General features: G+C 55.4%; 2 protein-coding genes across 6 annotated transcripts in view; one reads left to right on the top strand and one right to left on the bottom strand.

Annotated features, from left to right (window-relative positions):
- Nucleotides 1–18,170, bottom strand: part of SNAP47 (synaptosome associated protein 47) — a 43,429-nt gene extending 25,259 nt beyond the window's left edge. For 3 of the 5 annotated variants that reach the window (XM_032242086.1, XM_032242087.1, XM_032242088.1), the window contains exons 1-3: nt 18,120–18,170; nt 18,045–18,088; nt 8,151–8,686 (exon numbers count right to left, since the gene is read on the bottom strand). In XM_032242086.1, coding sequence (XP_032097977.1) covers nt 8,151–8,641 — 491 coding nt within the window. In that variant the 5' untranslated portion in view covers nt 8,642–8,686; nt 18,045–18,088; nt 18,120–18,170. Of the gene's footprint in view, nt 1–8,150; nt 8,687–8,816; nt 8,928–16,085; nt 16,517–18,044; nt 18,089–18,119 lie in introns of those variants that run through there. The other 2 variants (XM_032242089.1, XM_032242090.1) reach the window with 2 other exon arrangements.
- On the top strand, nt 18,126–21,412 carry JMJD4 (jumonji domain containing 4). The gene is made up of 6 exons (XM_032242091.1): nt 18,126–18,544; nt 18,740–18,905; nt 19,563–19,694; nt 19,885–20,152; nt 20,570–20,716; nt 21,014–21,412. The coding sequence occupies exons 1-6, from the start codon at nt 18,283–18,285 to the stop codon at nt 21,296–21,298; spliced, it is 1,260 nt and encodes a 419-aa protein (XP_032097982.1). The 5' UTR covers nt 18,126–18,282; the 3' UTR covers nt 21,299–21,412.
- Nucleotides 21,413–23,483: the final 2,071 nt, after the last annotated feature.

Raw genomic sequence — 23,483 nt, 5'->3', positions numbered from 1 at the left:
GCGTTTTCTTTTACAGTGATGACTTTATGTGTTCTATCACAGTGATGACTCCTGGCCCTATAGTGAAGGTCTGGGGGTGAACGCGTACACTTCTGGTTCCAAAAGCATGGTGTAGACACAGGCTGGCTACACTCCTCCCACCAAAAACCAGAAACAAAGGCACAGCACCAGCAATACCCCAGAACTAAAATGTGAGAATGTGCTGGCCCCTGGGGCCACAGAGAAAGGAACAATTCCGAGCAGAGACGATGGGAATTGAACTTCCACATCCGAGACACCCCTCACCCAGAGAAAGCTCCCCACCTCACTGTCTTGAACCTGGAAAAAGTGAGAATAGGTGAACAACTGTTTCCCTGCCTTCTTGGGCTCCCTGGCAGGTCTGCTCCTGCCTCAATCCATGGGAAGCACTGCCAAGGGAGAAACATCCTGAACACGGCCAAAAACAGCAGGGCACAGCAGGAATGGCATGCTCAGCCCAGGGTGCTGTGCACGGTAACTCGGCCTAAGGAGACACCTAGAGCAGCTGTTGGGCAGCACCACGCCATGGGAGGGGCAATCCCCAGGACCCCGGGCATGAGTCCCTCACCAGCCTCTCCACATGGTTGGGACATCCCCTCCAGGACCTGCCCCATTTCAGACGGGCGGCACCCTGACTGTTTGCTGGAAATACACGTGGGAAAGAAACCCAGGCAGAGCCACCACCATCAGAGCCCTGCTGAGGATGGTCAGAGGCTTATGAGCAGGCCGGACAGGCAGGAGCCGGGGCCAGGGGCAGAAATATTCTGTGTATCAAAGTGACATCTGGTCATACACGGGATTTTTCTTAAAGGTGACTAGTTTGCAAATTAGATCTTAGAGGAAACTGATATTGAAAAAAAAAGAAGAAAAATCATACTCATACCTAGCAATCTCAAAACTGAAAGGGAACTGAAGGTCCTCTAGGCCGGTGTCCGTTTAGTACCAACGTTGAGTCACGTGACACATTCCAGAAGCGATCAGAGTACACTGCTCATGTGATAAATTCCTAGGCTTTCCACAACTGTATGTAGTCAGAAATGTTGCTTTTATTAAGCCAAATTTTCTTTCCTATCACTTTACAACTGCTGATAATAAAGCAAAACTCTGAAATATTTTAAGAGATTTATTCTGAGCCAAATGTGAGGACCACAACCAGTGACAGCCTCAGGAGGTCCTGAGAACGTGTGCCCAAGGTAGTTGGCTTACAGCTTGGGTCTCTACGTTTTAATGGGATGGAAGACATCACTCAATACATTGGTTCAGTCTGGAACCACGGGACAACTCGAAACGGGAGCTTACAGGTCACAGGCAGATTCAAAGATTTTCTGATTGGCAATTAGTTACAAGATGGTTTTCTCCTGGAGTTGGGCCACTCAGTGGCCCAGGTTCTCCTCCAATCGCCCCAGCCAAACTCCATGTTGCTCTGCCCGGCTGTTGGCCTGCAGGCGTGCCAGTGCCTGTCGGTGCGTTCCTGTCACCCTTGATTAAGAGTTATTATCTAAAAACCTGGAATCCCAGGTCTCAAAAAAAGAAAGCAAGCTAGCCAGGCATGGTAGTACATGTCTGTGGTCTAGCTACATGGAAGGCTGAGGTGAGAAATCACTTGAGCCAGGAGTTGGAGGCCGGAGAGAGCTGTGGCCGTGCCACTGCACTCCAGCCCAAGTGACAGGGTGAGACCCTGTCTCAAAAAGTAAAGTAAAAACCTGGAATCAACAGAAAGGAGTGTCTGAGCTAGAGACAAAGGGAGGCCAAGGCCGTTACAGAGATTAGGTCTCATAGGAGGCACTTAGAGATGACAGATGGCAAGTGTTTCCTATTTGGACCTTCAGGAGGAGGGTATAATGAGGCATGTCTGACCCCTTCCTTCTCTCCATGGTCTGAACTAGTTTTTCAGGATTACTTTGGAATCCCCTTGGTCAAGAGGGGATCCATTTGGTCAGCTGGGGTGCTTAGGATTTTTACTTCTGGTTTACACAACTAAAGCATCTAGTTTAGCTTTGCAGAGAAAATGGTCTCATGTGACCGCTGTCAGTTACTTTAGGCAGTCTTGATCAGCTTTCCTCTCGAGGCAAAACACTTTTGATTCCCTCTGCAGGTCCTGGTTTTAGACCTCTCACTTTCCTGTCACCCCCTCATTTCCTCAATCTTCTGCTCGAAGGCCTACAGTGCTCCTGTGCCTCCTGAAGGAGGGCAGGCCACCAGCTCTCATCACAGTGCTGTTCTGTGAGGTGACCTGCCAAGCACACAATGGCATGGGTGCACACACTTTAAACATCTCCATCTCCAGCCACTGTGGAAAACAGCATGGAGGCTCCTCAAAAATTAACCAGGAACCATTTCCGAAGTGCTGGGAAGGGAAGGGTGTGGTCCCTTTAAGTGATAGGGAAGGGGCGGGGGCAGGGGGAGAAATGCTGGGGAGAGGAGGGCATGGTCCCTGGCTAGGGCTCCACCTCCGTGGAAGGAGGAAGGTGAGGACAGGTATTTTTGTTTTCCTGCCCAAATGCATTTCCCAAGACCACCGTGGCCTGCCACACCCCATCCTGTGCTTGTAAACACCCTGAGACCCTAGCAGGCATACACAGGTGGGCTAGACGTTGAGAAGAGCCCACCAGCAAGGGGACACACAGGCAGCTGCATGCCGAGAGGAATGCACAGACAGGCACCAGCATGCCTGGAGGCCACCAACCGGCAGAATGGCGTGGAGTTTGGCTGGGGCAGTTGGAGGAGAGCCCAGGCCACTGAGTGGCCCGACTCCAGGGGGAAACCCTTCGCACTCCCCCATCTGCTGAGAGCTATTTCCACTCAATAAAACCTTGCACTCATTCTCCAAGCCCACGTGCGATCTGATTCTTCCGGTACACAAGGCAAGAATCCCAGGATACAGCCCTCTGTCCTTGCAACAGGGTAGAGATCTAATTGAGCTGGTTAACACAAGCCACCTACAGATGGCTACGCTAAAAGAGCACATGGTAGCACATGGCCACTGGGGCTTCAGGAGCTGTAAACATCCAGCCCTAGACGCTGTGGTGGAACTGGAGCCCCAAAGCCTGCCCGTCTGCATGCTCCCCTAAAGGTCTGAGCAGCAGGTCACTGAAGAAGCCAGCCACTCCCCTGTTGAATGCCCCGTGATGGGGACAAGGCAACCTTTCCTGTCTCAGAACCACCATGACTCCACAATCCTGTTTGTGGGTTACACCTGTTCCATGGTGGGCAGGCCTACATAAACCTGCCCCTGACATGAGGAAGCTGAGAGGCTACAGAAACAGGCTGACAGACCCCACTTCTCAGAAGGAAGCATCTAAGAGTGACTTATGGATAGAAGGCAGGTCTGTGTCTCAGACAGCGATGAGATGAGGCAGTGGATCCCATGCCACGGTCCTGCACCACCGGGGACATATGTGTAGGACAGACCCTGCAGGAAAAGAATGCCCCATGAACCTAAGAACAGGGTGTGTGGTAAGTGCTCGATCTTATACAAGGAATGACAAGTGAGGTGGACATCTGAGAGCACTCCCAGAACTAGAGTTCATCAGATGTTAACAAGGCCGGTTAGCATCCACAATGGAGTTGCTTCAGCCTCCACAATCCCAAAGGAAATAAATCAGTGTCTCAAAGCGACTCCTGCACTCCCACGTTCACTGCAGTGTGCTTCACTATGGCCAAGGCATGGAAACCACGTAAGTGTCCATCCACAGGCCAAAGGATAGAGAAAGTGGAACAGTACTGACTCCAAGTAAGAGAAAAGCTTGTTTACTTGAATATAACTATTGCTTCACTTGAAGATTAGATTATCGTTCATTTTTAATGAATAATCTGTACATCATTAACCTGTAGATTATTCATTAAAAATGCCTTGGGAAAACAGGACCTTCAACAGAAATATAAGGAAATACACCAACCAACAACTCTGGGAACCAACAACTCACTCTGGGACTCCACAGCTCTGGGAACGGGCTGACCAGCCTGGTAAGAATAGACTGATGGTGCCTGCAGAAGGCCACAAAGCACTGACCAAGAAAGCAGGATTAACTGCCACCTGAGACTCTGCAAGTTTCACAAGGATGCTTTGATCATTTCCCCTCATTTCTGTTAAAAAGCCCTGATCTGGGGTCACAACTCGGGGAGGTGGTCTTTGGAAGTGAGTCCACCACCCCGAGGTCACTGCCTTCCTTAACAAAGCTAAGTTTCCTTTCACAAAGCTCATCTCCTGAGTTTTGGCTTTCAAGCAATGAGTGGCCGAGACCTGGGTTCAAGTACAAAAATACAGTGTCTATACGCCATGGAATTTTATTCAGCCATAAAAAAAAAGGAAATCCTGCCATTTCACCAAGATGGACAGACCTGGAGCACATTATGCTGAGTGGAAGGCGTCAGACACAGAGAGACAAACCGTGCATGACACATGTGGGACCTAAAGGTGCCAAACTCGCAAAAGCAGAGAGAAGGCCAGGTGTGGGGCGGGTGGGGAAGCGGGGAGAGGGTGGCCAAGGCCACCAGCCTCGGTTACAGGATGAACGAGCTCTGGGCAGTAATGACATGGTGGGTGCAGCTCTCCATACTAATAGTACACTTGAAATCTGCCAAGAACACACATCTTAGGTGTTCTCAAGGAGAAAAAGAAAAACAAACAAAATGACATGTATGTGAGGTGAGAGACATGCTCACGGACATGACTGCTGGGTACAAACACTGCATCACCAAGCCGCATGCCTCAAACACACACAGTTTTTGTCAGCAGTACCTCAGTAAAGCTGGAAAAAATAATTATACCTAAAAACAAAGTCTTTATGGAATTGGCCCCATTCCTTTAGATTGTTTTTCTGACCTGCTTTTCAAAATCCTGAGTCAGATTTGTCTTTTTCTTGTGTCTGTTCTGTTTCTTGCAGGTCCTGGAGGCTGGGAGCCCTGCCTGTGGGCCTGGGGAAGGCACCAAAGCTGCCCACACTTGGAGGGAACGGTGTGGGCAAAGGCCAGGTGGTCTTGGACACTGAGACCTGCAGTCCCGCCCGGCTGACAACTTCAGTCCTCCTGCCTGACGGGAAAGGGCTCTGAGCACCATCACTAGGAAGGAACCGGCACAAATGCAGGCAGGCACAGGGCATCACTTTGCTCTTTGCATGCAAGGATAGGGGCGCAGAGGACCGGCGGTGGGGCCTGCGGTGGCCAGGACAGGTGGTGGAATGAGCAGTGGGCCAGCGTGGTGGTAGGCTGCTCCTAGGAGGCAGTTGCTGAGCAGGAGAAAGATGTGGCAGCACGGGACCAGGCAGGTGAACACAGGAGGGCCTGTCCCACGAGAGTGGGCAACACAGCGTGGGCTCTTCCTCACCGTACCATCAGGGCCACAGTGGTCAGGGAGCACTGAAGGGGCCCAGGTGCTGGGTCAGATGCTGGCACCCTGGGTAGAACTCTGTTTCTCTGGCTCACCCTGTCTTTGGGTCACCTACTCCATTTCTAGAAGAAGGGACAGGCCCATCACTGGGTGCCCGGCTCATTTCCCAGCAAGAGTCGACAGCAAACGCAGGGGCTCTGGGTCCATGCGATGGCTAATCATGTGCCTTGGTAGCCTCCTCCCATCTCTCTACGCCATCTCCGCACACACAATACCAGTGCCAATGCCAGGCGGCAAGGCAGAAGCTCAGCTGGGCACAGACGAAGATGCTCCTTCTCCACAGTGTTTGTTTTGTCTGTGAGTGGGAGCAGGATGATACTGCTGGAAGCAGGGAAAGCCACAATGTAACCCTCCCCTCCAGGACCATATCGCCCTCACCCAGGGCTGGGGCCCAGTGCTCTGTGCTGTCCCCACACCTCCCCCTGCATACGCCCTCAGGGTCCAGCCCAGGGACACCTCTCGGCAGGAAGCCAGGGCAGGGGAAGCCAGGGCAGAGGCATCACGGGGAGGGCTCCAGAACCCCACAGGCTGGAGGGCAGAGGGCTAGTCCCAGCTCACCAGGGCATGTGCCTCCCGGAGGCCAGGATGGTCACATTAGTATCCATGCAGCGGGGCCATGAGGCCCAGTCATCAAGCACTACTCTGCACGTGTCTATGATGCTGTGTGCCCACGAGATTAAATCGAAATCGGCAGACTCCCAAAAAAGTAGTTGTGCCCATAATGCGGGCAGGCCCCATGCAACCTACTGAAGGCCTTAACAGAACACGGACTGACCCGAGCAACAGAGCCACGGCCTTGGGGCTGTGGCTGCCCCTGGGGCTCCAGCTGCCCCCTGCAGACTCTGGGCAGGGCAGAACACACGCCTGTCAGCTATGCAGAGGAGCTGGGGTTGTCAGGGGCTCTGTCATCTCCCAGCTCCATCCTTGTGCCAGCCAATCTCTTTGACTGAAAGGATCTCCTCTCAGTCAAGGAGAAAATGCGACCTCAGTCCAATGAACCCGCATGCAACACCAATGCACCAATACGACTCCAGCTTAGGGCTGAGGGACAGTGGCCAGTACCCAGGGAGGTTCCAGGGACACAGAGGTTCTGCCTGCCCGCTGCAGCTGTAGGTGCTGAGAGGAAGTTCTCACTGTCCTCTGAATAATCACAAAATGTGAAACAACACACTTCAAAATGATTTTTCAAGAAATCACTGAAAGCATGTAAAAACCTGAGCTATGTGTACTGAAATACACACACAGACAACACATACAAACACACATGGACACATATACACACAAACAGAATCACACAGACAACACACAGACACACACAGACGCAGATTCTCTCTCTCTCTCTCCCTCTCTCTCTCTCTCTCTATCTCAAGGACGTGCCCTTAAAAAGGGGGCAGAGAGCAACAGATATGGACTCAACACACACTTCCCCAAAGACAAACACAGTGGCAGCCTGACACTGAAAAGCAGGCAGACTTGGCAAACCCAGGAAGGTGAATGGTGTGCCAGCAGCGGGCGCTGAGAGACCATGCGATTAGGACACCAGAGCCCTAGAGGGTGATGAGGAGGTGGTACCAGCACCCTCCCAGCAGGAGCAGGAAGAACCAGGAACACGCAGGTACTAGTCCACGTGGCACTGCACTGGAGACCCTCGGCTCCCAGATGGACCCACCCAAGTGGGCAACCCGCGCCCCGGTCCTGGAAGAGGGACTGGAGGGAACCTGAGGGCAGAGTCAGTGAACCTTCTACCTGAGCTAGAACGCAGCCCCTCAAGACTCACACTCCAGACAGGGGACCCCAGGATGAGGAACCGAGGGTCCCAGTAAAGAGCCCAGGGCTGATACCTCAGCCCCACACACACCATCTCAGGAAAAATGACTACAACAGCAACAAAAAAAAAAAACAGGCAATAAACAAACCCCTTGAAAAATCAGAAACCATAAGCAAAACAAGGCTATTAATAATATCCAAACAGAAGATGCTCAGGCCATGACGCAAGACCCAAAGGTTTTTCCAAGAAACCAGAGGAACCCATGAGTTCTAAGAAATTGCAAGTACAAATGATAAATGATAGGAAGACAAAGACCAGAAACATACACTAGAATAGCAACACAAGAAGAAAGCCAAACAAGAAACGAATACCCAGACAGAAGACAGCAGGGCTCAGAAAGCAGAAAAGGGGACTTGGAATAAGAAAATAACTTTTAAACAAACTGAAGAAATTGTCTGGAAATATACTAGGATTTTCATACCAAGAAATGGAAGAACACAGCTCATGAACAAATGGCAGGCACTGACAGAAGGCACCTCACTCAGAGGCCATCACCAAAGCAGCCCTCAGTCCCCTCTCTGTCTCCTCAGAGGCCAGGGCCTGTCCGCATCACCACAGAGGAGCCAGCAGCAGAACAGTGCACAAGAAGATCCCAGCACGGTCTCTGCTTGCTGGGTGTGGACTCCACGGTGCAGTGGACAGCAGGGGCGCCCGGCACGAAGCGAGCCAGCACTCACTTGGACCTCACTGCGTGTTTCCAGCAGAGGACACAGTGCATTCACAGCCTCGCTCTCCGAGTGCCGGATCTTACTGTGTGTACCCACTGAGTGTGTGCAGCAGTGCAGAGCCATGCTCTCAGGATGCTGGGTGTGCACAGATAATGTGCCGTGGCCCGGCGGTGCCTGGCACGGTGAGCCTCTGCACAAGTGCGCCTTACTCTGTGTGTGCCCTGCAATGTGTGCACAGCAAGCCCACCTGTCTGCCACCTCCAGGTCTGATTCCATCTTGTCCAGGCCTCTCATGACACCATCCAGCTGCTGGCCCTGGTGGTGCAGGACCCTTGCTGTGTCCTCCAGGCGTTTCTGGGATCCGGCCATGAGTCCTGTCAGCTCCTTGCCCTGGGTCCTGGGGGCAGATGCGTCTGCCGCAGGCTGAGATAGCAGCAGCTCCCTCCAGAAATGCTCAATGATGCTGAAGACCACATTTCGACTTGGCCGCAGGGAGCTGAACCAGTGCTTGGCGTGGCCCTTCTCCAGGACAGTGATGGAGCTGAAGATAAAATGTGAAGCCTCCTTCTTGATCTCGACTATGCTGGAGAGGGGGAAGCTGACCAGAGTCTCGCCAGTGCTGTCAGTCACGAACCTGAGTGACAGCGACGTTAAGGACAGCTGGCCAGTCACCCATCGCCTCTCTGACTCCAGGTAGTAGGTACACGGCCAGGTGTGGATACAGACATCCCTGCTCATCTGTTCCTGGGTCTGCCGGAGCCGAGGTCCAGGCCTCTTCTGCCTCTGAAGGAGAAGAGACAGTGACGCTGTGCCGTCATCCATAGACTGGAGACACAGGCAACCCCACAAGGATGCCGCCTCCCCTGTGGCTCTGGGCTCACACAGGTTGCAGCAGACGGCTGACTCTACCCACCTGTGGCTGCAGGATGAAGCTCATGTGCCCTCTTAGCTGGTGAAGGAGGAGCAGCTGGAGCAAGAGGGCTGGTTTGCAACCAGGACCCTGAGCCCCAGACTCATGCCCACCTCCCCAAGCAGAGGGTTCACACCGTCATCCCCCTCACCACTCTGTGCCCCTGCACCCAGCAAAGCCACCCTGCTTGGATCAGTGTCCACTGCCAGATGAGACCCGAGGAGGGCATCGCTGGAGACGTTGGCGGGGCCCTGGGCCTCGGACCTCTGTCCCAGGCCTTATTCTCAGACCGTTCCAAGGAGTGCTGTCTTTTGGCCATGATGTTCCATCTAGATGCACACTCCCCTTTGGAAACTGCCATTCATCAACTTCACTGCACAGAGAAACATTCCTGCAGACAAGCGTTTCCCCTTCTCATCACCCCAGCTAATCTCACAGCACTCGACAGAACTGACTGGTAACACGTATGGGTATTAGCTGACAGTGTGTACACGGTTTTACACAGATGCAGGTCCTACCGTGTTTTCACAACTACATTTATCAGTGCAGTCTGGAAAGTCATGGATGACAGATTTGAGTGAACCCTCATGAAACACGCTGCCCAACCCTCTCGCCATACAGATAAGGTAAGGTTAAGAAAACACGAGGGCCGTGTGCGAGATCCAGGCACAAGCGCAGGACTCTGCTGGGCCAGAGCCAGGCCGGAGACACCTCACCAAGGTTCTGACAGCAGAGAGGGGACCATGGGGAGGGCGGCACTTGTCCCACTTCTCTCTCACAGAATTTCACTGCAACATGGCTTCACTTACACAACCAGGACAGCCAGCCAGTGTAAGCCCTTCAGATACTGAAAAGTGTGGGCTTTCCACAGCATGGAGAGAGGCTGTGGGGGCCTCCACATTCTGGCAACATGTTCATGAGTCCCACCATGTGCCAAATGCCCTGCTGGGCACCAGCCACCCTGATCTAGCCCCTGGCTCCTGCAGCTCACCACGATTGCACTCACAGGAGCCAGGTCTTCCCTCTAATTGCCACACAAAACACCATGTCCCGCAACACAGGGCTGGACGAGACACATGGAAACGCCGCACCTGCACTTGAAATGGGACCCTCGTTCTATGAGGACACAGCCATCGGAGAATACACCATGTGTTGTCACACGCAGACCACAGGGAAGGAGGCATGGCTGGACCATGGGGGCTGCCTGGCTAGTCTCCCCAGTCCATAGCCTGCCCGTGTGGCCAAGGGAAGAGCCCCCACCCAGCTTCTCCCACACCAGCCCACATCCACCCTCCCTCTGGGGCACGGCATGCAGCACATGGAGGGTACCACGGCCAACCTAGCTACACCCCCAGCACCACAGCCAGGGCCCAGTGGGCCACACACTGGACCCGCCCTGTCCAGGGCCACCCACTCCCCACCAAGGCCATGGCAAAGGCCCAGCATGCCGCACACAGGACCCATGATGGATCCTCTTCTGCCACAACGACTTCAATGCCACCCAGCAGGCCTCGGACTACAGAGACACAAAGGCGTCTGCTTCTCAGAATGAGGAGGAGGATAAACTACACCAACTCAGCCCTAGTTCTCAAAGTCAGGCAAGCCCGTAGCTACAGGAGGGGCAGCAGCCCTCCTTGCTCAGCCCTGAGTTGCTGTGCTGTGCTCCCAGCTGAAGATGCTGCGCAGACCTCAGCCACACCTGGCCTTCAAGGGGAGGGACCACACCTCACCACCACTACCTCCACAGAGCGCAGACACGGCGAGGACAGTGAAGGTGTGCTAACAATTGTTAAGCAGGCATGGCTGGCAGGTATTCCAGGAGCGCGGAGTGAAATTATGCACAACCTCCCTGGAGAAGTCCTGTGACTGGTGTTGCAGCACAGTTTACAGCTCTGGAAAGATCACCTCACCTTCTGGACCTGTTTACCCACCACTAAAATAACTAAAAGGCCTAAGGTCACCAGCTCTAAAATGTTTCGAATTCAAAAAGAAAGCTGGGCATGCTGTGGTCCCAGCTACTCAGGAGTCTGAGGCGGGAGAATCACTGAGCCTGGGAGGTTGAGGCTGCAGTGAGTTGTGATTGAACCACTGCACTCCAGCCTGGGCAACAGAGTGAAATTCTGTCTCTTTAAAAAAAAGAAAGAAGGGGAGGCCGGGCGCGGTGGCTCACGCCTGTAATCCCAGCACTTTGGGAGGCCGAGGCGGGCGGATCACAAGGTCAAGAGATATAGACCATCCTGACCAACATGGTGAAACCCTGTCTCTACTAAAAATACAAAAATTAGCTGGGCGTGGTGGCATGCACCTGTAGTCCCAGCTACTCAGGAGGCTGAGGCAGGAGAATTGCTTGAACCTGGGAGGCAGAGGTTGCAGTGAGCCGAGACAGCGCCACTGCATTCCAGCCTGTCGCCTGGTGACAGAACGAGACTCTGTCTCAAAAAAAAAAAAAAAAAAGAAAGAAAGAAAGAAAGAAGGGGGAAAGGACTGAGAAATTAGGACATGAAGAACCAAGGCTCTTCTCGTTATCACATTTTAAACAATAAATATAAAAAAAGTATTCAAGTTGCCAACAACCCAGGAAGAAGCCAGAGGAGAAACTTGTGACCACACTTTTCCAGCTGCAGGTTTCCAGGACTTCTTTCCCAGAAAACCTAAGTAAACAGAAATGAAGTGCAAGGACGGACGCAAGGACACCCCACAGAACGTCAGAAGCAGCCCAGTCTCGGACATGGCCTCACGAGGGACAGCCATTCCCCCACCCAGAGGCCACGGGGGCACACAATCCCTCCTCACCTCCAAGGCCAGACCCTCCTCCAGGGGCACCGATCCCACCCTCTCTCTCTCAGCCCTAAGATCTCCCTGGCCTTCCCACGCCAGGCACTGTACATTCTCCATGAAGGACCACACACGGTCTCCACAACTACACAGCTCTGCCAGGGTGGAGTGAAAGTGGCCACAAGACACCGACAAGGGGGCCACTGCCCCACAGGACCTCACTTACAAAAACGTTAGTTAGACCTGGCCATGGGCCGAGGCGCCCTGCTGAGAGTCACTGCACCCTGGCTCCCTGGCCACGGCCCTCTCCAGGTCTCCAGCCCCACTTTTTTTTTTTTTTTTTGAGACGGAGTTTCGCTCTTGTTGCCCAGGCTGGAGTGCAATGGCGCGCTATCGGCTCACCGCAACCTCCACCTCCTGGGTTCAGGCAATTCTCCTGCCTCAGCCTCCCGAGTAGCCGGGACTACAGGCACGCACCACCATGCCCAGCTAATTTTTTGTATTTTTAGTAGAGACGGGGTTTCACCATGTTGACCAGGATGGTCTCGATCTCTTGACCTCGTGATCCACCCGCCTCGGCCTCCCAAAGTGCTGGGATTACAGGCGTGAGCCACCGCGCCTGGCCTTCCAGCCCCACTTCTATGAGCGCCTACAACCACTCTCCTTGGCAGAGCCTCCTTGTGCACCTGACTGCAGAGGGCACAACCTGTCCTCCTTGTACCCTCTTTTCCCAGGTGAGACAACACAGGCCAGAAACTCAACATCACCCCCAAGCCACTGCCTCCCAAACACCTGCTCCAGCTAGACCCCCTCACACTTCAAACTCGAGCATCTGATCACCTGCTGATCTGCCCCCATCCCTAATGGGTACCCCAACTTCACAGCCCCTCTGCCAGCTCCTTTCCTGCCACCTGCTGGACATCTGCCCCTGCCCCTAATGGGCACCCCAGTTTCGTACCCCCAGCATCAGTTCCTCTCTCAGTAAAGGTGCCACAGGCCCAGGAGTTCTGACTCCTCTCTTCCTTCCCCCACAAACATACCATCATGACAGCTGTGTCCCCACCCTCCACCCCAAGGCCACACCACTGTCCTGGCACAGGCATTGTCTGGCCCAACCAGCACAAACAACACCCTTGGGGAAGGAGTCGCAGTCACAGGGACTCACTCATCACACACTGCGATCTGTACAATGGGTCTCTTTCAGTCTTTCCAGCATACATGTGCCCCTGAGACTCAATCTCCGGGAAACAGTTTTATTTACTCTCCGCAGTTCCACTATCCAAGGCAGTCCTTCCTCCCTCCATACCTGGACAACCTCTCAGGCAACCTCCTGACCTCATCCTGTCCCCACCACCCATTCTCCTCCAGCAGCCAATGAGACAGTCACTGAACAGAATTAGAAAATGTCACTCCTCTGCCCAGAGGCTTTCCCTGCACACTGGGAATGAGATTCAAGTTCCCCACCTCAGCCTAATGGGCTCTGCAGGACTTGCAACCTCCCTGCCCTGGTCGCCCTCTGCCCTCTGCTCCCAGCAGCCTTTCCATGCCAAGGAGTCACACTGGCAGCTCTACTCCTCAGGTCTCTGTTCAGAGGGCTTCCTTGCCATCCTAATGCACTGTCACCAACCATGGCCCAAGCAAAACTCGAGAGAGCTGGTACTTTCACAACTGTCCCACTACAGAAGGCACCTTCTGTCATGGGAGGGCCACAAGGCCTACACACCATGGGCACCCGATGAATTTGTGCTGAGTGGACCATGACCACGCCACATGGAAGCAGGGTCGTGCCCATGCCCTCCTGTACCACCTAGTTCTGTGACCAGTGCTGAGTCCTGGAGCCCTCACGGGGTCCCTGCCTGCTGCAATCTGCAATCTGTCTCCTCCAGTGCAGGTGTGGGCCTGGGGACCCACGCTGACCCTGAGAACACACAGCTGAATCCTCGAGGGAGGTCATGGCCAGGGGCCCACGGGTATGTGCAGCCAACCCACACAAGTGACGCCCTTGGGGAGGAAGTCTGCAGGACACAGGGTGATCTGTACAATGGGTCTCTTTCAGCATTTCCAGCGCTCAAGGGTCCCCTAAGTGAGGCTCTGTACCCAGTAAACAACTTATTTTTAGTTAATTTCCACAGTCACAGAACAAACATCTTGCACACCTTCCACTACCTTGTGACCAAGAAGCTCAGTGAGGACAGTGGTGGCTGTGTGTGCCCACGGGGGCGGCAGGGTGAGGCCAATCTTTCCAGGCTCCCCTCTCCTGCTCCCCAGACCCTCTTTCCACTCCCTCAGAAGTTCCCAGCTCTAGCCACAAGGTGCAGACACGCCCACCGGGGCTGTCTGCATGCAACACAGTGACAGAGGAGCACATGCTCTGCACAGTGCGAACTGCATGTCTCCAAAGTGCTGACTTAAAACCCCATCCTGGCTGAGCACAGTGCCTCACACCTGTAATCTCGGCACTCTGGGAGGCTGAGGTGGGAGGATCACTTCAGTCCAGAAGGCAGAGGCTGCAGTGAGCCGAGACTGCACTACTGCACTCCAGCCTGAGCGACAGAGCAAGACACTGTCTTAAAAACAAAAAACTACCCTGATGGAGTGCTGTGTGGGGCTTAAGAATGTGCATTTCTTGCCATTCCCAAGCGATGCCAAGGCTGATCTAGGGGGCCTCTAGGTGACACAAGCATGTGTTCCAGTTCCATCAGAACAGATGATGCTCCAGGCCTCCTGTGTACACAGTGGTGACACTGACCCCAGAGGGTACCTGCAGACCAGGGAACTAAAGCACAGAGTTCCATCTCAAGAACAAGACCTCCATCTCCCACCAAGTCCTAGGGGCTCAGTGATCTGGGGGAGCTGTGGACCTGCTGGCCCAAATGCCCCTTTCTTAGGAAACTGAGGCTCAACCACGGGGCTTCAGGAACTCCTCCCAGGCAATGCCCACCTGAATTTCAGTTTCCCCATGAGGCAAACTTGGAACCATATTCCATATTCTTTCCCATTGACCTCCCGTGATCTGCATGTGCCACAACCAAAATCAAATGACTACTAGCAATTAAGGAACAACACAAGGCAAAGTCAATTAATTGTCAATATCGAGGTCAATATGTGGCAAGATGTTACAGCATATTGTTAAATTTTTTAAAAAGGCTAAAACCAGCAAAAGTTGACATATGTATATTATACATAATAGAAAAAGATTCTGTGTGTGTGTGTGTGTGTGTGTGTGTGTGTGTGCACGTGTGTGTGAACATTTAGACAAGGACTAGGGGGAGAGAAGAGCAAAGAGAGAGGAAGAATGAATGAATGAATGAATGAATGCACGTGTGAAGGAACGTAGAAATGCCAGCTCTACACCAGGAAATAAAAAATGGTCATCTTGGCTAGGTGCAATGGCTCATGCCTGTAATCCCAGCACTTTGGGAGGCTGAGGTGGGCGGATCATGAGGTCAGGAGTTTGAGACCAGCCTGACTAACATGGTAAAACCCCATCTCTACTAAAAATACAAAAATTAGCCAGACATGGTGGTGCATGCCTGCAATCCTAGCTACTCAGGAGGCTGAGGCAAGAGAATCACTTGAACCCAGAAGGCAGAGGTTGCAGTGTGCCAAGATCACGCCATTGCACTCCAGCCTGGGCAACAGGGTGAGACTCTGTCTAAAAAAATCAAACAAAAACGGTCATCTCTGGATGGAACTGGAGATAATTCTTTCTCCTCAATTGCTACTTCTCCAGCCATTCTCATTTTCTAGTGTAAAAAAAACAAATAAAGAATTCCATACTGTGACCAAACAAGTCACAATGGGGCTTACCAGGAAGGGACCACAGCATACACTGAATCACACAATCCTCAAAGCAACTCCCCACCTCCTGCCCCTGACCCCATGGCCCCCAATCCCACCTCCACTGGACTCCGAATCCCAAAACTCGCTTTCCTCCTAGTCCTCCCCTCTTCTGATCCTCCCTGTTCTCCTGGGTAAACCTCGCAATCCTTGGAAGAGTCCCCAGCAAGGATCAGAGCCCCAGCACTCCCAGAACCTCCCTTATCCCCGTTCATAAGAGTAAATAAAACAACACTGCCATTGCTTCATAAAGGGAAGGCAGCCAGAACCTCCCTTATCCCCGCTCATAAAAGTAAATAAAGCAACATTGCCATCACTTCATAAAGGGAAGGCAGGTGTCTCCCTCTCCCTTAGGACGCCTCCGTTTGGTCTGGGATGAGACAGGCCAGTGTCTAGATTTCACAAAACACAGTCATGGCCTGCCAGCCCCTAGACTGTCATCATCAGACCACCAAACCCAAATCAAAGGCCTCTCACTGAGAGCAAACCAGCAAAAGCTGCCTCTCAATTCTCTGGGAGAGATGAGCAGTTCTAACTGTTCCTCCTTCCGCCTCCCTGTCAAGGCCTCTGGGAAACTGCCCAGACTCTGCACACTGTCGCAGAGCGCCTACATGCACACAGCCTGCCAGGCTTCAGGGGCAATAAATCTGCTCTCTTCCCTCTGTGTCCATGTGGGTAGGTTTGAGCTGTCAAGTCTTTGATTTCTCCAGCACACCAAGACATACATCACATACAGTCCCCCATGGCCCCCCACTTTCATGTCCTGGCCAAAGATCATGGAGTACCCTGACCCCTCTGTGCCCCAACCACAGGTTTTTCCAATCAGGCTTCAACCCAGTCCAGGGCCCTGAACATTTCCAGGCCTGGAAGAAGCTATCTACAAAGAAAATGATCTTGCCCCTGAGCCAAATTCCTGAAATCTTCCTATAAACTCCGTAACCCACCCCCCTTGCCAGGCAAATACCTAGGGAGGACATCCCACTTCCCTTACTGCCCATCTCAAGGACTGCTGCAGCCAACTCTGTATGAAAGTTCCGCTGACAAAGGCTCTACACAGGGCCTGGCGCAGTGGCTCACACCTGTAAGCCCAGCACTTAGGGAGGTCAAGGCAGGAGGATCACTTGAGCCCAAAGGTTCAAGACCAACCTGGGCAACACAGGGACCTGTGTCTATGTTGCTTTTGTACACCCTGTCTCTATAAAAAAAGAAAAACAAAAAAAAAGAAGAAAAGAAAACTAAGCTGGGCATGATGGCTCATATCTGTAGTCCCAACTACTTGGGAGGCTGAGGCAGGAGAACTGATCAAGCCCAGGAGGTGGAGGCTGCAGTGAGCTGTGATGGTGCCACTGCACACCATCTCCAAAACAAAACAAAACAAAAAAAAAAAAAAAAAAAAAAACCTGCTCTGGGCTTCCCATGCATTTAGCACTTCTTTCTTTTTAATCCCAACTGGTCCCACCTGAGGACAGTGTGGGGAACTCCCTTGCTGCCACTTTTGGGGTGACTCCAGTTGCAAGTTCGGCAAAACACTCCGCATGTCACCACTCTGATGTCCTCCGATTTCAGCCCTGCTCATGTGTACACAAGCCCCAAATCCCCACCCACACTCCCACCACAACTTCATTTCACACCCTCCCTCATTCCCCACCATCTTCTCCAGACACCGGTCGTCCCCTGGGGCCCCTTGCCATGCCCTCCAGGTCCCCTGTGGGCCCCATTCTCCCATCTAGGTCACCCCGACCCCTTCAACTCCCCCCCTACATTTTCCTCCAGGTCCCTGTCATCCTCTCTAGATCCCACTGTACCATCCAGGTACGACTGATCCCTCCAGGTCCCCTCCAGATCTCCACCATCCCCTCCACGACTCCACCATCCCCTTAAGGTCCCACCGTACCCTCCAGATCCCCACCATCCCCTCCAGGTCCCCAACATCCCCTCCAAGTCCCCATCATCCCCTCCAGGTCCCCACTGCCCCCATGTCCTCCAGGTGCCACCACCCTTTCCAGGCGCCCACTGTCCCCATCTGTACACGACCCCACCATCCCCTCCAGGACCCCACCATCCTCTCCAGGTCCCCACTGCCCCCATGTCCTCCAGAGGCCACCATCCTTTTCAGACCCCCATTGTCCCCATCCCTCCAGATCCCACCATCCCCTCCAGGTCCCCACCATCCCCTCCACGACCCCACCATCCCCTCCAGGACCCCACCATCCCCTCCAGGACCCCACAATCCTCTCCAGGTCCCATCGTCTCCTCCAGGTCCCTACTGTCCCCATCCTCTCCAAGTGCCACCATCTTCTCCAGGTCCCCATCGTCCCCTCCAGGACCCTGCCATCTCCGCTAGGTCCCACCATCCTAGGGCCCCCCCAGATCTCCCTCTGGGTCCCACCGTTCTCTCCAGGTCCCATCATCCCTAGGCGCCCCCACACCGCCGCACCGCAGCGCCCGGGACCGCCTCTGTCCCCGCCCCTCTCCCAGCGCAGCCCGCAAACCCCCCACCCCGCCAGGGATGTGGGAAGGAGGTCTCGGGCTGTGTCAGCCACAGCGCGCGGACTGAGCCGAGGGCGGACACCAGTGCTTGGGCCGGGCCCCCAAAAGGCCAGCGCCGTCGCTCACCTGAGGGACGCCAGACTCGCCCCAGAGCAGACCCGAGGCGCCGCCACCACTCGGCGCCTGCGCAGGGAAGATCGCGGCGAGCCGCGCGCAGGCGCAGGGCGGGCGTGCGGGGCGGGCGCCCCCGGCGAGGGTCGGGCGAAAACGCAGCGCCTTGCGGCTTCTGGTTCCGAGGCTTGTCCGTACCCTTTTCGCTCCGGCGGAAGTGAGGACGGGGGTCCTTCGACCCCCGCCCGGCGGGATGGACCGCGAGACGCGCGCGCTTGCCGACCGCCACTTCCGAGGCCTGGGGGGCGGTGTCCCCGGCGTCGGCCGGGCCCCGGGCCGCGTGGCCTTTGTCTCGGATCCCGGCGCCTTCTCCTACGCCGACTTCGTGCGGGGCTTCCTGCTGCCCAACCTGCCCTGCGTGTTCTCCAGCGCCTTCACGCAGGGCTGGGGCAGCCGGCGGCGCTGGGTGACACCCGCGGGGAGGCCCGACTTCGACCACCTGCTGCGGACCTACGGTGGGGCAGCGGACGCAGACCCCGGGCAGGGAGGGGAGGCCTGGGGACCCAGGCTCGGGAGGTCCCCGCCCGGAGAGCGGCGCCAGGAGGGGGAGGGGGCCGGGCGCGTGGCCCCTGGAGAGTCCTCTGCAGACAGTTTGGAGTGAGGACGGGGCGCAGGGAGATGGCATGGACCGTGCCCGACTTTCATTTCAGGAGACGTGGTTGTACCAGTGGCAAACTGTGGGGTCCAGGAATACAACTCGAACCCCAAAGAGCACATGCCCCTCAGAGACTACATCGCCTACTGGAAAGAGTACATCCGGGGGGGCTACTCCTCTCCTCGGGGCTGCCTCTACCTCAAAGACTGGCACCTCTGCAGGTAATGGGGCTTGGGATGCACCGAGGCGCTGCCTTCCCTAGCGCTGGAACCCAGAGGCCTTTCTCATGGAGGTGCCCCGGCGGCACAAAGAGGAGCTGTTTTCCCCCTTGAAGTACTTTAATCTGTTTAAAAGAAACTGGATTGTGTTCGGCATGGGTGCAAGTGTTGTTCTTTGGGAGGTCAATGTGGTGGGTTTTTTTCCTTTTTTTATTTTATTTTTTTTTCCCCATTTATTTATTTTACTGCATTTTAGGTTTTGGATGGATCCCCTCAGCCTCCCTAGTAGCTGAGATTACAGGCATGCACCTCCACGCCTAGCTAATTTTTTTTTTTTTTTTTTTTGTAAGAGTCTAAGTTTCCCCATGTTGCCCTGTCTGGACTTGAACTCCTGGGATCAAGTGATGCATGCACCTCAGCCTCTCAAAACACTATTATAGGTGTGAGCAGTACTTTTTCATAAGCAGAACCGTTGTCGTCAGAACATCCCCCCCTACCCCACCAGCAGCAGCAGCTGGCTCAGAGAAGGTGCTGGGGCCCGTTGGCTGCAGGCATCTGGCAGTTGCACTGGAGCTGAGCGGTCTCAGGTGCGCGCTGGTGCCATCCTGCTCTTCTTGTGTCTCATGAGCCATTGGCAGTACATTCACACCCTCCTCACAGGGACTTCCCGACGGCGGCGGAGGACGCGTTCACCCTGCCGGTGTACTTCTCGTCTGACTGGCTGAATGAGTTCTGGGACGCCCTGGAGGTGGACGACTATCGCTTTGTGTATGCAGGGCCTGCAGGCAGCTGGTGAGACCACAGATGTGGGGTGGCCGGCCGGGAGGCTCAGGGTGGCAAGAGGGGGTTGCTTGGCACAGGCCTCGCAGTGGGTGCCTCAAGACCAAGGGGCCACTCCTCCTTCAGTTGGAGGCCTCTGGGGTGCCAAGCAAAGCCCGTACCAGCCCCTGCAGGCATGAACCAGGCGCTCTTGCTGCTGCAGGTCCCCATTCCACGCTGACATATTCCGCTCCTTCAGCTGGTCCGTCAACATCTGTGGCAGGAAGAAGTGGCTCCTCTTCCCCCCAGGGCAGGAGGAGACTCTGCGGGACCGCCACGGCAGCCTACCCTACGATGTCACCTCCCCAGCACTCTTCGACACACACCTGTACCCGCAGGGCCAGCTTGCTTGCCCACCCCTGGAGGTCACGCAGGAGGCGGGCGAGATGCTGTTTGTGCCCAGTGGCTGGCACCACCAGGTGCACAACCTGGTAAGGCAGTGAGGCGCCCCGAGACCTGGATCCAGGATGTGCTGCTCTCCTACTCCTGTCAGGGGCCTTCCTGCAGGAGGACGGCAGCGCCTCCTCCCCACTGTCCCAGCCAGAGCAGGGCTGGGATGGGGTGGCTCACGGGTGAGGCTGGTCCCTTCACAAGGTGGCATCGCTGAGACCCAGCCTCTGTTTCACCCTCTGCTGGTCCCTGGATCTACTTGCCCTGGGTTCACTGTGGCCTGAGGTGGTGCCAGTCCGATACCCACTTCCCTGCTGAGCAAGGCCCGCTGGGAGACAGGAGGGCCCTTTTGGCTGCAGAGGGCTGGACCCCACAGTGGGTTCCTGGCACAGGAGGTGTGGGCTGATTGGAGGGCACCTGCCGTGGGTTCAGGCCTGCCTGCACCGTGCCCCTTCCAGGATGACACCATCTCCATCAACCACAACTGGGTCAATGGCTTCAACCTGGCCAACATGTGGCGCTTCCTGCAGCAGGAGCTGTGTGCCGTGCAGGAGGAGGTCAGCGAGTGGAGGGACTCCATGCCAGACTGGCACCACCACTGCCAGGTGGGGCGGCTGCACGCAGAGGCCACGGGGGCCAGGTCCTCATGAGGCCTGCAGGCTCGGGGTGGGTGTGGCTGTCAGGCCGAGCTGTGGGTAGGCGCAGGCTGTGAGAGTGTGGAGTAGCCTGGGCTGAGCCCCGGGGAGGCATTTGGGCTGTGTGGCTCAGACTCCCTTGTTCCCCGCCGGCTTCTCAGTGCCTCTGTCTTACTGGTCCTCTCCGTTCTTGGGGAATGAGCGCATGTCGGGTCCTTTGCAGCCTGAACTGCATCCTCAGCTCACTGGCCTCTTCCTTCTGCCCAGGTCATCATGAGGTCCTGCTCAGGCATCAACTTTGCAGAGTTTTACCACTTCCTCAAGGTCATTGCTGAGAAGAGGCTTCTGGTCCTGGGGGAGGCAGCTGCCAAGGATGATGCTGGGTTGGGCTTCGAACAAGCAGCCTTTGACGCTGGGCGCATCACAGACGTGCTGGCCTCCTTGGTTGCACACCCCGACTTCCAAAGAGTGGACACCAGCATGTTTTCACCACGGCCCAAGGAGCTGCTGCAGCAGCTGAGGAAGGCTGTTGCTGCCACCTCCGCCCCATAGCACCTGTCAAGAGGACAGAAGGATGGGCGGAGGAGGACAAGAGCCAGCCTCCTGCTCCAGGGCCCTTCCAGAAATAAAGAGCGCCCTCCCTGTGACCTGGGGCCCACCCCTGTCGAGCCTTGTGGCCTGGCTATTCATGGCCACTGCCCTGGCGGCCGTTTTCGGGTGAGGCCCAATGAGGTCAGGGACGAAAAATGGGATGTAGCCCTTCTGACCTGCAGCAGGCCTGCTGGGAGCTTGGGGGTGGCACCATGACCCTCCTCTCTTGGGGGCCCTGCCTTCTTAGGCTGGGATGCCTAAGCTGACAGGAGTCCATGTCTGGTTTGCCTTCTCTGTAGACCAGCCCCATCCCCTCATCTCAGGCCTAGGTGGCCACCCCTGGCTCTGCCCTGTGGACTCAGGGAGGGGTTGGAGCAGTGCTGGGCAAGCTCACCAGGGCCTCCAGGCAGGGCTGGGGCTGGTCCATCCTCCAGGTGATGGGCCGCAGAGCCAGTGGCCTGTGCCTTCTATGGGTCCGCAGAGGTGATGGCCGGGCTAGGCTGGCCTCTAAGCAGGGCTGGCAAAGAGCCTTGTCCTCGGCCGCCTCCCTGCCTTCAGGGTAGCCTTTGCAGGGCCTGTGGGCAGCTGGAGAGGCCATGGATGTGGGGGTGGAATCCCTTCTACTGCTGAATCCGCACTTGGGCCTAGAGGGGCTGTGCCTGCCATGTACTCACAGCTGGGTCTTCCCAAGGATGCTGTTCTCAGGAGCAGTGGGTCTCTGGCGCCGCTGGGTATGATGGAGGTGTGGGCAGGCTTGTCCAGGCCAATCAAGGGTTCTGTCTGCTCAACGGTGAACAGCAGAGGCCTGTGGTGGGGAATGGACTCTCGTGGGGTCCTCCTGCAGAGGATGCCCCAGGCCTCAGCCCACTAGCAGATCCACAGTGTGTGGAGACTGGCACTCTGCCAGCCTTGCCCTTGGCCCAGAGGCCAGCATGTTTTTGGTTGGCTCCTGGTCAGCTGCTCCACCCCAGCAGGGGAGGAGGCATCTGAATCCACAGGGGTGGCACCTGCCATGGCTTGAGCATTGCCTGCCTGTGGCGTCCACTGGGGCTGCTGGCACTTAGCTAGGATGGAAGCCCCCAAGAAGGGCAGGGGTTTTTGTCTGCTGTGTTCAGTGAACCATGCAAAGCGTCTGCAGAGGCACCGTTACACAGTAGGTACTTCATATGTGTGTATCAAATGAGCTCCAGCCAACAACTTTCCAGGAACCTGTATGCTGGGACCCCTGGTCTGCATGGGGATGCCCTGAGATGTCATCCAGCCTCCTACAGATGGAGCCGGCGCTGCCTAGATGACACATGGCAAAGGTGCCTTGTAGGGGAAGAAGGGGAGGTAGCAAACATGTATGGCTGCAGCCTCGCCAGGGCCAGACCCAGGCTGAATGTGGGCGTGGCTCACCCGCTTAGCTCCTCTGCTAACCTCTGAACTTGGGCCTCTTGGCACCCCACCACTAGGCACAGGCTGAGGCCAAAGGTGTGGGTTTGTGCCCCGGGTACTGCTAGTAGGCTGCCGAGGTGCCTCTGCTGGAGCTGGGGCTCCCCTTTGAGCAGCAGGTTCAGCATCTGCAGGGGAGGGGCACCACCCAGTGGTGGATACCCGTTGTCCTTCAGCTTCTCATGTTGTGGGCAGCACTGCGGACCCCCAGGTGGCCAGGGCCCAGACCAAGCCCCCAGACCCTTGGTGACAGCCCCAGCAGGAAGAGCTCTCGGTGTTGAAACAGGATTTGAGGGGGAATCGTCCCGGATGTCTGTGTCTTCCAGTCTGTTAGCTGAGTGAGGGTAGTGCATTCTGCTTGAGATCGTGTATTAAGACCATAGTCACAAACCATGGTAGAGACAGGGTGCCAGCCAGCAGCTCAAGGCAGCACAGGTCACAGTCCATTACTGTCCAGGCTGTGTGGTCCTGCGCTCCTGACCTGAGTGTGAGGACCCTCGTGCTTCCGCAGTCAGAAGGCAGTGCACAGACATTCCCGAAGGCCCTGCTAGCTTCAGTCACTTTCTTGGTTAAAGCAAACATCGAGAATCTCTGGCTGGGCTGTTAGAGAGGCAGCAAAGAAGCAAATGCCAGCAGCGCTGGAGGAGACAGCACCCTCCACAGGGCAACATGTGAACTGCAGCCAGCACCAATGGCTCCCTTGTCACCCACG

The sequence above is a fragment of the Sapajus apella genome, unplaced genomic scaffold, assembly GCF_009761245.1.
Source record: "Sapajus apella isolate SASKATOON/1434 unplaced genomic scaffold, GSC_monkey_1.0 scaffold49, whole genome shotgun sequence".
Lineage (NCBI taxonomy): Eukaryota > Metazoa > Chordata > Mammalia > Primates > Cebidae > Sapajus > Sapajus apella.
The sequence above is the reverse complement of the archived record's forward strand: the minus strand, read 5'-3'. Positions and strand labels throughout refer to the sequence as shown.